At 40.2% G+C, this 15424-nt stretch overlaps 1 protein-coding gene and 1 pseudogene across 1 annotated transcript in view; one reads left to right on the top strand and one right to left on the bottom strand.

Moving 5' to 3' along the window:
* Window positions 1–15424, top strand: part of Fhod3 (formin homology 2 domain containing 3) — a 439678-nt gene that overhangs the window by 250888 nt on the left and 173366 nt on the right. The window contains exon 6 of the mRNA XM_071602801.1: window positions 6514–6608. Coding sequence (XP_071458902.1) covers window positions 6514–6608 — 95 coding nt within the window. The remainder of the gene's footprint in view (window positions 1–6513; window positions 6609–15424) is intronic.
* Window positions 431–548, bottom strand: LOC114093065 (small nucleolar RNA U13; annotated as a pseudogene).

Below are 15424 nucleotides of genomic sequence, written 5' to 3'. Positions count from 1 at the left end.
TGGACAAAGACATCATAAAGACAAGAGGGTTAGATCACCCAGACAATTAGAGCTTTAAAATACATAAAGCAAAATGACCTCAAACAGAAAAATCCTGTTATGGAAGAGACTCCAACACTGTTTTGGTGATCAATAGAATCGATAGACTGAAAATCAGCAAAGTTTTGGAGGAGCTGAACAGCACCATTAACCAACTAGTTCTGATGTTTTTTAGACCACTCCACTCAGCCACAAAACAATACATATTCTTGTCAAATATGCACATTCACCAAGATAGACCATATCCTGGGTCATAAAACAAACCATAACAAAAGTGAAATCATATGATGTATTTTCTGACTCTAATGGAATTAAACTAAATCAATAACAGAAGGATAACAATATGTACAAACTTAGAATTTAACACTTAAGAATAACCTGTTAAAGAGGAATTCTCAAGGGAAATAGAAAATATATTTTCCACGTCTGATGGCGTAACAAGGTGTAGAGGAAGGCACATCTCACAATAGCGTGAACTACCCAATCATCACACTTATGAACCGAAGGATATTTAGTACAAAATATCAAAATTTGTGAGATACAATGCACATAGGATAGTTTTAGAGCATCTCATGACTATATTAGAAAATTCTAATCAATAATAAACATCTACCTTTAAGAAACCAGAGTAAGAAAAGTGAATGAGGAGGAAGGAAACATAATAAACATAAAATTTGAAAACCAAGAAATGATAGAAATCAATGGAACAAAAAACTGCATCTTTGGAAAGACGAATGATGAACAAGAATGACAAAGTGGGGACACTCGATTCCAACATTAGAAATGAAAGGAGCCTGGTGGCACACGCCTGTAATCCCAGCAGCTTGGGAGGCTGAGGCCGAGGATCTGAATTCAAAACCAGCGCTAAGCAATTCGGTGCTTAATACAAAACAAGGCTGGGGATATGGTTGAATTCCCCCGAGTTCAATCCACTGCCTAAGAGATACAGCCTACAAATATTAATAATAGAATAGTGTGAACAACTCTGAGCATTCAAAATTAATACCTTACATAAAAGGACACATTCCTCAAGTGGGTGAGTTCCTTATAAACCACAAATTACCAAAACTCGCCCAAGATGAAATAGATAACGTGACCCAGCCCTATTATAACTACTACTAATTATAACTGCTAAAGAAATTTGCAATCAACCTTCCGAAAAAGTAATCTCCAGCCCCAGATGGTTTCCTGGCAAGTTCTACCAAACATTTAAAGGCAAAACTAATTTTATACAATCTCTTCCAGAAAATAGGAAGGAAAACTTTCCAACTCATTTTATGAGGCCAGCATTACCATAATATGAAAACCAGACAAAGATGGGATACCACAGACCAATATTTGTCATGAACAAAGATGCAAGACTCCTTAACAAAATAGTAGCAAATCAAATCCAGCAATATATAAAAAGAGCAACATGCCATGGCCAAAGGGATTCGAGTCTTGTTCAGTATTTGAAATTGAATCAGTGTAACCCACCACTTTAACAGTCTGAAGGAAACCCACATCGTATGAGTTGATGAGTTTTGTCAAATGACTTTCCGGACTCAACAAACTCTTAGCAAACTAGAAATTGGAGGAAATTTTCTTACCTTGGTAAAAGGTAGTTTACAAGAACCTACATCGAACCTTATGCTCGTGAAAGACTAATGACCCCCCCCAATACTGGGAACAAGGCAAGCCCACCCCACTACTCCTATTCAACATTATACTCAGTCTTGACCAGTGCAGTAAGGCACAGCAACTGGTATAAATTGGAAAGGAAGAAACTGTTCTTGTTCACAAGACAACATTGTCTATATAGAAAATGCAGTGGAATCCACAAAAACAAATCAGTAAAACCCAAAACATCCAAGAATTAATAAAATTGCTATAGGATCTGAGGCTAACACACCAATTTTGTTTCTTTATACTAATAAAAAAAACTGGGAATGGAAGTGTTTTTAAAATACCATTTACAGTAGCTCCAAAAAACATGAATTTAACAGAAAATGTGTAGTAGAATTGTAGTTAAAAATTAAACTAACAAAATACAGAATCTAAATAGGCCTACTGGGTGTGTGAACTCAACATAGAGCAAGGATGTCAGTTCTCCCAAAATTTACCTACACATAGTTCCAATATTTTCAGAAACAGTTTTTGTTGCTGCTAGAACTTATGTGAAAAGGCAAAATAACAAAAATAGCAATTTTGAAAAGCTGAGAGAAGTGGGAGGAATCACATTCCCGGTACTTCTTGATAATGGGTCTTGCCTAGGGCCAAATAGACTAGTGGAACGGAAAGAGACCCAGGTAAATACAGCCAAGTGATTTTTGGCAAATTTGCAAAAGCAATTAGAGAAAGGAAGTCTCTTAAACGGTGTTAGATCAGTCGGACATCCATATTTTAAAAAAACTCAATCTAAACCTCATACTTTATACAAAAATTATCTCAAACTTTATCATGTAGTTATGCAGAAAGTAAAACTCCAAATGTCTTATAAGAACACACAATTTTGGTGAGTTTGGGTTAGAAGAGTTATTGCATTGCATCTCATAGTGAACAGTTGAGTAAGGTCAGCTGTGAGGGCTGGAGGGCTCGCTCCCCAGCCTCGTGCCTTAAGGAAGCGTTTAAGACATGCTTCTGATGGTGCAGGAGTGAAGTCTGATGGTAGTGAGGTAATATTTAACTTAAGGTTACCATTCATTGAGCACTTACTGTGGGTCAGGTACTGTTCTAACTGAATCCCTACAACATAGGTACTATAGAACTACTCATTTTTGAAATTGAGAAGTCAATGCACAGAAAAATCGATAATTATGCCAAGATTAAGTTCCACGAGTGGCAGAAAAACTCAGATCGTTAATTTTCATGGCTCCTATAACAGTCTGTTTTCAGGATGTCTACTTTTCCATTGTGGGTTTTATTCTCAGTCCACCTGCAGGTTGCTGAATCTGCTGTTGAATCCTAGCACGACATTAACCCACTTGAGTCTATTTAGTGCCATCTTGTGTCTGGAGTGGATTTTGCAGGAAGGATTGCTTCAGCATGAAGACTGGGTACCAGCAGGCAAGCTTGGATTTTGCATGTCAAAATTGGATGCCAAGTCAGTGTGATCAGGAACTTGAATTGGACATGAACTTTCTGGTACACACTTCTCGAGTGAGATCAGTTCGTATAGTTTTGGGGAAAATGAAGTTGGTGGTTAACTTTTCATTGGTCTTCTTCCTTCTGTAGTAGTCTCCCAACTTCTAGACATTCATGCCCTAATAAACCTTGAGCAGTTAGAGACATTTATTCCTAGCTTATCTGTTTTCAGGGTTGGTCCTCTCCATAGGCTGTACTTTCCAGAAATTTGAAGAGCCCATTTATCTTCCTGTGCCATTAAGTTGATATGTATATATTAGAAAATGCTAAAATGTACTTCAAGATTGGCTTTTCAACAGTGAAACTGAGAACTGGAAAAGGGCTGTGGGGCCAATTCCCCTTCCCTAGAGTCTTGACCCTTTGATCTTGGGAGGAAAAGTGGGGAAAATGTGGGCAGGATGTGCTGAATTCTCTCGGCTCCTCCATGAAGTTGGGGCTGCATCTCTCGGAAGGAGGATGGATGGGGACGAGTCAAAGATTCTAAAATCAGCTGGGTGTGTTGGCACAAGCCTGTAATCCCAGTGGCTCAGGAGACTGAGGCAGGAGGATCACGAGTTCACAGCCAGCCTCAGCAAAAGCGAAGCACTAAGCAATTCAGTGAGACCCTGTCTCTAAATAAAATACAACACAGGGCTGGAGATGTGGCTCAGTGGCCAACTGTCCTGAGTTCAATCCCTGGTACCCACTCCCTTCACCCCTGCCAAAAAAAAAAAAAAAAAAAAAAAAAACTATGAAAAAAGCATCTCGCAACCTTACTCAATCTTATTTTTTCCCCTTTTACATATTGTTTACTTTCCTATTACAGAAGTGATTTTCGTACTTGAAAATGGGAAAACAGGAGTAGGAAAAAGTACATCCAAAGACCATATATTCAGTCTTAATGCTTAATATTTTATGAACTTTCCTGCTAGGTACAAGGATTTGAATGTTTCATTGAATTGATACACTTTTATACCTGCTTTTTAATTATCAAACATTTTATTGACTGGGGCATAGCTTTGAGTTCTGGAACCTGGCTGGTCACAGTGTTGATTGATTGACTTTATTTTTTTTTTAAAAGCTAGTCATGTGCCAGTGATGAAGACTTGGTCACATTCCTTCACTTCTCAGTCTGTTTTTTTCCCCCCATCAAATAGGAGTACTAATAACCATTATGCAGACTGTTAAAATAATAACATGCCTAAAATCCCCCCCTCAGAGCTTATACACAACACTAAATAACTGGTAATTTAAAAAAAATTATAGCACAAAATATCCTACCAGGTTTCTACTGTTTGCCTTAACATCAGGGATATGAAGTTACTTAACCTCTGAAGTGTCATTTCTCTTAAAAATATATTGCCAACTTAACATGCTATTTCATAATTGTCTCAATTTGTGTTTCACTATAGCCAGAGTGAATGATTTTGTGTGTAAACCAGCTTATGAAATGATTTTGCCTTCTATTGGCATTTAGTGTTTTCTTAACAGGTAATTTGAGCTATTAACACAAGAAATTAATCAAATGTTATATTTGCTGTTATAAAAATGTAATACCAGATTATGTATATATCAGACTTTATTTTCTCGGTATGTTATGTCTAAGGTGAGAAATAATTGTGATCTTTTTATGAATTTTTGCCTATATTAACAAATGACAATATTATGTATTCATTTCCGACTATTCTACCTCTTATTAATGACTTTTTATCTTATTAAATTCGTCTGAAATTCTGTAGTGTTAAATTATCATAGACTTAAGTTACCATCATTTTAAAATATTCCTGATTTTAATAGGAATATGTCCAGTGTTTTACCACTAATTACAATGATTTTATTCCCAAATATATACTGTTGATTGTGTCAAGGTTATGTCAAAATCATCTAAAAATTTTTTGAGTTCATGTGCATAGCAGTTTTCAGAATCATTATTGTTTGGTCATTTTCTGTATAGGATAATTTTCTAATGTCACAGAATTGTATAATTAAAATTGGTGCATACTCAGTATTCCGACTTGCCATTTTCAGTCACCACCATTTTACATATTGTTTCCTACAACCTATGTGTAAACTTCCTATTGTATATAATGCATAAAAAAGATTAAAAGAACTATCACCGTATTAAGAATTATCCTTAAGTTATGGAATTATGAATTTTCATTTTATTCATCTGTTTTTCCAAATTTCTAAAATGAGATGTCCTACTGCTACCAGCAAAATAAAAAAAGTTGCCTAACAATATCAATGTTATATCAATTAAGGATGAAATGATTGAGATCACACGACTTAAGGAAACCTACTCATGTTGGGTGTTACTCTATTCATTATCTAGAGTCCAAATTATTTTGATGAAATGGAGCTGAAAAAATGGAATTAATGTTTAAAAAGCAATATGACTTGTAATTGTGCCTTTTTTTTTTTTTATACTGGGGATCGAATTTAGGGGCATTTGATCACTGAGCCACATCCCCAGCCCTATTTTGTATTTTAGAGACAGCGTCTCACTGAGTTGCTTAGCACCTCGCTAAGTTGCTGAGGCTGGCTTTGATCTTGTGATCCTCCTGTCTCAACCTCCCAAGCTTCTGGGATTACAAGCATGCACCATTGTGTCCGGCTTGCATTTGCTTTTTGGAGAATGACAATATGTGAATTAAGACTTGGTGGGTGAGCGTGGTGATGCATACCTGTAATCCCAGTGGCTGGAGAGGCTGAGAAGGATCAAAAATCCAAAGTCAGTCTCAACAACCTAGTGAGGCCCTAAGCAACTTAGTGAGACCCTTTCTGAAAGAATAAAAGAAGAGCTGAGGATGTGGCTCAGTGGTTAATCATCTCTGGGTTCAATCCCCAGTAAGTGCCCCCCCCCCAAAGAAAAAGGAACTTGGTGTATAACAAATGACTTTCCCATAACAGACATCAGAAAATCGGAAAAATCTTCAAAGGAAATTATAAGTACTAAACATGCACTTAGTTATTTAAGGGAATAAAATTGAATTAGCTTGGGATGGTCCTGTAGGACCTGCTGACCCACTCTGGGTCCTCTTGGCTCCAATGGGGGGCCAGACACCATTGCATGCTATCTTTGTCCTGTCTGGGTTACACAGAAGTACAGGAAAGTATGCATTTATTCATTAAGGTACACATAAATGACAATCACTGGATTTGGTGTATTCATGTGTCTTCCACATGTAAGAAATATATCCTTTATTTTGATTTAGCCAATACTTTCTCTCTGAAATGAGATTTAGCTAATTTCAAAGCTCAGTACTTTTCAGATGTGGTTCCTAAGATACTGTGTACTTAAGTATGAAAATCTCAATATTGTGATCATTGTTTATATAGATGTCCATAATGTCTCCTTTTTTCTTTCTATAGCTTTGGGCCAGATTATGTTGTACGTGGATGGGATGAACGGAGTAATAAACCACAATGAAACCATTCAGTGGCTGTACACTCTTGTTGGCTCAAAGGTAAGAGAAAATTATGATTGAATATTTTGTTCGGTTTGCATACCGTATGCCTTTCTTTTACCTTCTCTGAGATGGTTTGGAAAAATGAAATCCTGTCTCAGTATAAGGAGGATTACTACTTTACAAATCAAGTGTAATTTAAATCTGCAAACAGTTTATGAAATTTCAATTCGGCTTTATTCAGCTGTAATCAAATGGGTTTGGCACCTTTAGTTTTCAATGTTACAACATAATACTATAGCTGTAGAATCTATGTACCTCCTGTATTTCATGTTCTTATCTGTTAAGATACTTATGTACCTCTTCAAATGTTGTGCACATGTATATGCACATCAATATGTGTACATTAAAGAATTTGAGATTGCCTCTCCCATCAATTATAAAACCAACCAACATTTATTAAAGGTGTACCAGGCACCATGCTAGGTGTCTTACAAGCATAATCTAACTTAATCCTTGTGAAATCATTCTCAAGGAAATAATGTCCTTATTTTGTAGTTGAGGAAATCACACTTGGTTATAAGAATCTAATCAATTTTTCTTGGCATACACCTGCCCAGCTGTGGCTTTACTTGAGATTTCCCCCACACCCTGTGGAAGTGCTGCCAGGAGGCAGATCCACCTCTTCACTCAGTGTGCCTGAAGCTAGGTGAAGGTCTGGCCTTGTCCCCTTTAGGTTCTGGGTGGTGAGGATGTTAATGACCTGGCTGGAGGGTGTTGGGGGGAGAAGTGAAGAGTCCTGTCCTGGGCAGGTGTGTGGTGCAGCAAGGCTAGGGTAGGGGTGTGGGAGAGGAGAGAAGTTACCCTGGGCAGAGGGTTGAGCAGGGAGCATCTTGGGGACCAGATGTGGAATTTGAACAGATTGCAGAATGAACATAATTTTCTTGGGTCCTTGCAGGGGATGTGGTCAGCCAGACCCTCTCTATCCCATGTTCACTGCCCACCCTGACTTAGGCAAGACCATGGACGCTGGTTGAACCACATTCTCAGCTCTTGTTCCTTATGTTACTTCTTGGGGACTTTACTGTCCCCCAGATCACTCAGCTATGACTGATTAGTGTGTGGCCAGCGTGGTTCTTGTCTTGGGCTGTACATTCACTTTCAGGCTTCCAGGCTCCTGGCGATGGTGCCCTCATGTGGCAGGATAGCTTGTTCTCTGTGCACGCCTCCTGGGTCCCAGGGCCTTGATTTCCCCCCACCCCTGTTTCCTCCATTTTCCTTCCTCTCTATTACTGATGAGAATTTTTTTTTCCTGTTTCATAGTAGAAAAAGCTATGGTTTCTCTCAGGAGATTGAAAACCTGCCCTCCCTTTTCTTTTTTTCCTATGGAAAATGGAAGTGACTCTATTTTGAAACTGATACAAGTGACCTTAGGAGGATAGTGGAATGTTGAGTTTACTGGGATGACTTAGCCAGGCGGAGGGAAGATTAGTATCTGATATCCGGTTTCAGTGTTTGTGTTTTCCGTGTGTCTATTGGGAGCCCTTTCCAACCTGCATGTTCATTGATCCCTCCCCAAAGCTCCCTGAATGGTCTTGAGGACCTAAAAGCTAGTGAGATGGGAGGAAATTTTACAATAAAAATGGACTTTGTGGTACATATGACAACTGAATTAATAAATCAGTAGTTTTATTATAAGCTTATCATGGCTATAATAAACTCCAACAACCAGTCCTGGTCCTAAAAGATCATGAAACCTAGTATACTCAGCGGTAGGAAAGTGAGACTCTTATTACCTTTCCAGGAAGGAAATAGAATGAGGGCAAGATTGGGGTGGTGGGGTGGTGGGGTGGGAACAGGGAAGAGAATCAGTCTGGGCAGAGAAGATAGAGGGTGCCATGATCTGAGTGTGTCCCCCAAGCCATGTGCTAGAAAGTTGATCTCAATGTACCAGTATTGGGAGGTGTAGCTTTTGAGGAGGTGTTGAGGTATCGAGTCTCTACCCTCATCTTGGAAGTAGAGGGACTAAGTCCTCACCAGCTAGCACCTTGGTCTCGGATTTCCCAGCCTCCTATACTGTAAGAAATAAAATTCTGTTCTTGACAAACTACCTAGTCACAGGTATTTTGTTTTAGCAGCACAAACGGAGTAAGGGAATAAAGCACAATGATGGGAAGAGAAGTGAGAGAAGGTAACAGGGAGAAAAAGGAGATGAGTAAAAAAAGAACAGCGGTAATGAACACACCTCTTGGTGCCCAGCCTGTGGTATTGCAACAACTATGGGGCAATTGTTCTTTGGAATCATGTTGTAGGGAAAATAACTGAAACAATACATAGAAAAATCCTCACTGCATTTCTAACTAACATGGAGAAATCATTGGAAAGCCTCAAAAGATGAGTTTGGAGGAATTGTGCTTTCCCTGCAAGGCACACATAGTGTGTGCTTACTCTCTGGTTCCCCAGGGCTGCTTCCCCACCCAGCTGGGGAGCACTGGACCAGCAGGGACTTCTGTCTCCATCTTTAATCTTTCCAAAGGCAGGTTCGTAATAGTCACTGGCTCTTGACACCATGAGAACAGGAAAACAGCCAAGAGCCAGCCTGTGCCTTGGGGCTCCTACTGCTGTTAGACAGAAGGACCCTGGTGACACCCACAGCCCGTGTCCTAACTCAAGGTGATGTCAGACGAAAGTCTTGCGTGATCCTGCAGGGTATGCTCAGTTCCAGGCCAATGGCTGAAATTCAACAACAGCAGTAGCCATTAAATTTATTCTCTGGATAGTTCTAATGAAATCCCCTCTTTACAAAACCAGAGCACTATCTGCAGAGACTTCTCCCCAACACCACTCTGCATAGTGAAGCATCTGAAAGCAGTAGCTGCACCAAGACCTTAGGTTTTGAGAACAAAGTCTGTCCCCTCTCTAAATCTGTAAACTGGGGTGAATCAGCTGCAAAAGATCTTCCCAGCTCAAGTTGAGTTAAATCCAGGGTAGCCTTGGGTACCAGCATTTTCCTTTGACAGAGTCAAATTCTCTCTCACCTGAGAGCTTTGCTTTGATGTCCTCTTTGCCTTAAACAGGCACAGAGCTGATAAAGTAGTGGGTTAGAAAGACCTTGTCATTGTTTTCATAATTCTTTCCCTTCCATGAAAGGCAACAAGATGTGATTTTGCAGCCTGCCAGAGGGTCATTATGCAATGCATATTTGCAGATATTTGAAACTCATAGCCAGAGAAAACGAGGCACTTGAAGCCAAATAATGACTTTTTAAAAGAAAGAAGTGTTTTCAATAGTTTCTTTTTATTTATAAGAGCCCATCTTTAAACTTGCCAGTGAGAGGTGAGAGGCAGATGCCCATCCCATGACTGGTCACGGGGTGTGGGTTTTTTCTCTTCATACATCTGGAATTCTAATTAATTGAGGTAAGATGATTCATTACGTACAGCTTGGCCTTTCCCCACCCTAACTCGGTCTCTGGCCCACTGGGGTGGCTCCAGGGGCTTCATGACTAGCAAACCCTCACCTCTTTCCCAGTTTTCAGGGATACTTCTGATGCTTGCCTGCTCTGTATCTGATTCCTTCAGCTGTGCCCCAGGTTGCTGATCACACAGATCTCCAAACTTACTATGTACTGGTGTGGAGGTGGCCAGACTTCCCTCCTCCTGCAAAGTCCCTGCTATTGAACCTGAGTTGGGGGAGTCCTGGCCACAGTGCCTCTGTGTCTCAATGCTTGCTCCTTGGAGCTGTTGCTGAAAGTTTCCTATTGGGACAGTAGGACAAAGAAGTGACATGGCATGTAAAATGGGGGGGGGGGGGGTAGAGGAAGGAGAGATGGGCAGACTTAGGGATGGGGCAGTGTCACAACTGTGAGGTGACAGTGCCTGGTTCAGAGCTGAGCAGGAACAGGGAATGTTAGAACTGTGACATCTTGAGGAACGGGGTTTCTGGATGTAGAAAAATGAGAGCAAGTCAGCTCTGGGAAGCGGGGAGATGGCACTACCCCTGACAGGAGTGCAGACACTGAAAATTGGGATTCATTGGCATATTTGAACGCAGGTTAGAGATGAAGAAAATGCCCCTGAGGGGAACTCAGCAGGTGCCTTGTGCTGCCTATGCTCCAGGAAATAATGGCTGATCAAGGGGAAGAGTCTGAGAGCCCTGTGGTCTGCTGTCTGTGTTACTATGAGAACCACCGGAGATAACCCTCCACATAGTGAGATTTGTAGTATGATGTAACAGAATCCTAACCTTGAAGAGATGAAGTCACTTTAAAGATCCTCCTGACATCACAAGTCATTCTTGATACCACTATAGGCAGAAAGAGTGTTGTCTCCCTAGGTGAACCAGCCATTATTGGACTCTGGAATTGGTGAAAAGTTGCCTTTTGGGGAAGCATCTTTTCTGCCGTCAACCAATTACCTGTGCTTTGCTTGCTAGAGCAGCACACCTGGACTTCTCAGACTATCTAGCACTAGAAGGCATTTTTCTTGTAGCTCTGTTCAAACTGCATTCATGGTTTCTATGCATGTCCCTGGGGACCTGTTTATTCCAGTTTCTCATACTGGTGATGAGCTTTTCTGTGCATCCCAACAGAAAGACTGTAATATGCTGGCCTCTTGGGATAGAAGACATTTTTCTTACATAAATTCCACTCCTGCTTCCTTGTGTGTCTCGACTGCAGTCCTGGGCGCTGCCTCAAACTGAACAGGCAATCCACTAAACCTCCCAGAATTTTTTCCCCATACAACTAGGTCTGCCAGTTTTTTCCTGTTCATGTCTGTGATTGATTTATATCTAAATGCAGAGCTTTGCATTTTCCCCCTCATTGATCAGACCCAGAGGTCCAGCCTCAAGCTGATGGATTTTATTTTATCATATTAACTGTTGGTGCTAGTGTTTTTTAACACAAATTTAATAAGCAAAACTTATCTCTCATAGATGGAGATGGGGAATGGGACAGCAATAAGGCGTACATAAATTGCTGCAGCCTGCATGTTGACAGAGATGGGTCAGGACACTTGGGGCCATCGTGCAGTCAGAGGGGAAATGTCTGACTCAACCACACAGCTACCTTTCTTTACTGGGCTCAAAAGTCTTTCCTGAAATCAAGATAAACTTCATCTGCAGTAATTGCTGGAGATTTGGGGCCCAATCCCCTATTATCTTTTGGATAGATTATCTTTTCATCCATAAAAGGGAGATAATCTATAAAATGGGAAAACTAGAGAAGAAGAAAAAACAATGAACCTAGCACTTGGTATCCAGTATTAGTAAGAATCTTCCTCCTCCACACCCCCCCCCCCCGCCCAAATCCATTGACCCTCTAACTTAGAGATGTGCAGTTTGCCATGACCTGCTCATCTCGATACTACCAGTTCCTGGTGTTTTCCTTTATTAAATTTTGTACCAAAGATCAAACCCAGGGGAGCTTAACCATAGAGCCAATCCTCCAGAATCCCCCCCCCCCTCCGGACACCCTTTGGGACATAGGATTTTGCTAAGTTGCTTAGGGCCTGAGTTGCTGAGGTTGGCTTTGAACTTTTGATCCTCCTGCCTCAACCTCTCTAAGTCTCTGGGATTATAGGTGTGTGCAGCTAATACCCTGTAATGTAACTTTTCCTTTTCTAACTGCCTGAGACATTCCTTCATAATTTCTCTAGATAATTTGTTAGGTATCTTTGGGTTTAATAAGCTGTAGGATATGATTGTTTGGACTTCATCAGTTCTCTCCCTTTGATATAGTTATCTGCCTGACTTGGCTGTCCACCCACAGACCTGCACCATGAGAGACTTTCTAGGTCTCATCCCTGCTTCTGACTTATCCAAGAGGGTCCCTGGACAGAAGCTGAGGGGCTGCCAGTTCCCTTTCATCTGCAGTTTTTCAGGTCTTCATGTTTTCATGGTAATCCACTTTCAGTCTTCGGCAATTTGTTAACTATGAGTTTTTCTTGCTGCGTTGTACGGTGGCTCCATCTTTCTTTCCTCCCCTGTCTCAAAGAGGCCGCTGCTGGCATCCTTCCTACTTTCCCTGCTGGAAGGACAAATGTCCCTCCTCAGACTTCAGGCCACTTATTTTCCTACCATCCTAGCTCCATGAGCTAGACGAAGTCACATTAAAGATCCACCTGACATCACGAGTCATTCTTGATACTACTATAGGCAGAAAGGGACTGCTGTGGTTTTTAAAAAGTTAACATTTCAATGATTATTTGGCTTTTTCTTGTTCAAGAGCGACATACTCTTTCCAGCTTTCTAAGTAGAAGTTCAATTTTGAACGTTAAACTGTCAATATATTTAATACTATGAGATATCTACTCAATAAATTCTATATGGTCCAGCCAAAGGAAGTTACCAGAACATTAGTTCCTTGAATTGTACTATTGTTTTAAATCAATACTGGATACTTAATTTTGCATTTATTGCTTCCAAGTTACTTAAATTAATATGTATTTCATTAAGAGGAATTAGGTAACACTAATTTTTATAATGGAACTGATCCTAGATTGAAAAATTAATTTATTGGTGTTATCTGGAAATCTTTACTAAAAAGTAACATTGAAAAGTTTTCACTATTTTATGATTAGTGTACTCAATGTAAAACTCTAGAAATACAAAGTTTTTAAAAATACACAAAAAAGACTAACTTTTGGTACCTTTCTGATTTTTCATTGAATTTTGCTTATACTATTAACTCTGTATTATAAGCATTTCCTGTTATTAGGCATTAATTATCTGATAATATTCTTTGTGGTGTTCTGTCATGAATGTACTATTTTTCTTGTATATTAAATAATAAAATCGTTTGATTCTCTATCATATTTAAAGAGCCTTGCATCTTACGTGATAAAAGCCTATATTGTAGGTGTAGTTTTGCATTTTTTGTCCCTTTGTCAACATTTTATTCAGTAGGGTTTTTAAACTCTGCAGGGTTTTAATGGTGCATGCTTGTGCTGTTGGTGTGAGGGCTACTGTGGGTGCACGCCACCCACTTCCTCTTTGGGGCTGTTGCTTTTCTGCTGTTCCTGGTGTTCACATGCAGAACACTTAATCAATTTCTAAGATTTCCCCCATTGGTGATCATCTCAGTAAGAGAAATAAGTGGGGAAAGGAGGTTTCACAAGTCCTTGTTCTTGGAAAACAGTGGAGTGAGAGGCCAGAGGTTAGTCCAGCCCTTGATGGGGCAGACCACAAAGGCACCCACTGTCTAGGGCAAGTTTTCAGTTTCTGCAGTGCACTCTGGAATGGTTGGCTTCAGGAAGTTGGTGTAGCTCCTTCACTCTCAAGAGGCTTCTGGATTAACCAGAACAGCATCTTGGCAAGTCACATAGATGCTGTCTCCATGTGGACAAGGAACAGCAGAGGGGATGGGACTTGGATGCTGCTTCTCATGGTATCCAGGGCCTAGCAGCTGAAGAAAGTACAAATGTGAGTTTCTAACCTGGAAGAACATTCAGAATGATGCAAAAACTCCGGAGCAGCCAGTGTGCTGTTTCTCTGAGGAGAGGGACACTATCCTCTTCTAGGAAAAGTGGGGGGCAGAGGCTCCCGGCAGGTAGACCTCTACAGTTGCCCTGCAGGCTCTGTTTTCCCTCTGCCAGTGCTGACAACCCCCTTTCCCATGGGCTTCTGCCTCTCTCCACCTGCCAGCACTTACCTGCCAGCCCTTCTCCACCCACTTCAAGGAGACTCCAGCGAGCTGGCTGCCAAACCCTTCTAACAGCACCTTCACATACTTGAGGCTAGTTGTTGTCCATTGGCATGTTTCCAGAATGGAATAAAAAGTTTAAGGAACTCTAATAGACATATACCTTAAGTGGATAGAATTATTATTTTTTACTTGTAAGCAGTATACAACATTCTAAAATGCTGGTAAGCTTGTAAACAAAATGGCAAAGCTTTATAGATGAAGTTATCTTACAAATTCCCAATTGTTTTAACAACCAGAATCCATTTATATAACATATATTCTGTCTTCATGAAAAATGAAACAAATAAAATCAAGCATGTTTTTCTAACCCATTTTGTAATTTAAATCCGGAGGTTTGGAAATTGTTTTTTTATGGTTGTTGGATTTTTAGAAGAGGAATTAGGAATTTGAAGGTTTTTTGGAAGACTTTTATTTCTACTTAATGAGCAGCATATTTGACCTGCTAAGTGCAGTTCTTGTGTTTCCCTAAGTATAATAAAACATGAGAGCTCTAGTTTGTTTTGTAAAAGTATTGAGAAATGGGCTTTTATTCCTTTCCTGTACATCTGGTTGTAATGTTTTATCCAAAACCTAAGTACCCAGGTTCTGAACAGGCTGACTCCACATCCTCACTGGAGGTTAATCTAGAAAATAAAACGGCATCAACACCATCCTGCTATCCTTCCTTCTGGCAAGTGTCTCCCTGAAAAAGAGGTGACATTGTAAAACTAAAGTTATTTATGGACAATGGAGGCTCAGCTTCTGGACTAGGCTTGACCTGGCCAGTGTTGATTTCCTGGGTCAGCAGGCATCTCTGTTCCTCTGAAGGCTCATGGTCTTTGTTTTATGCTAATGAGGAACAGGGTGTGCAAAAATGATAGCTGTGACGAGGTAAAGCCCCGCTCGGTCATCCGCAACATGTACCAAATCACGAAGAAATCTGCAATGATTGATAGTGGCCATGTTCCTCTCCTCTGTACTCTACTACATGAAGGGATTGTCTGATTCCTGTTACATACTGAGATTTTAACTACATCTCTTATAATAAAAATAACGTTTTGTTATTCTAATGGGCAAACTTCAAATGGAATACTAGCCTTCCTTAGAATGTAAATAAAATTTAGGTTACAAACCTGAAGGGCAGAGTCTAGTGCCTCAGTATAGTTTCTCCAGATTGAGGGAAGGGGGATTA

Source organism: Marmota flaviventris, chromosome 16, assembly GCF_047511675.1.
Source record: "Marmota flaviventris isolate mMarFla1 chromosome 16, mMarFla1.hap1, whole genome shotgun sequence".
NCBI lineage: Eukaryota > Metazoa > Chordata > Mammalia > Rodentia > Sciuridae > Marmota > Marmota flaviventris.
The sequence above is the reverse complement of the archived record's forward strand: the minus strand, read 5'-3'. Positions and strand labels throughout refer to the sequence as shown.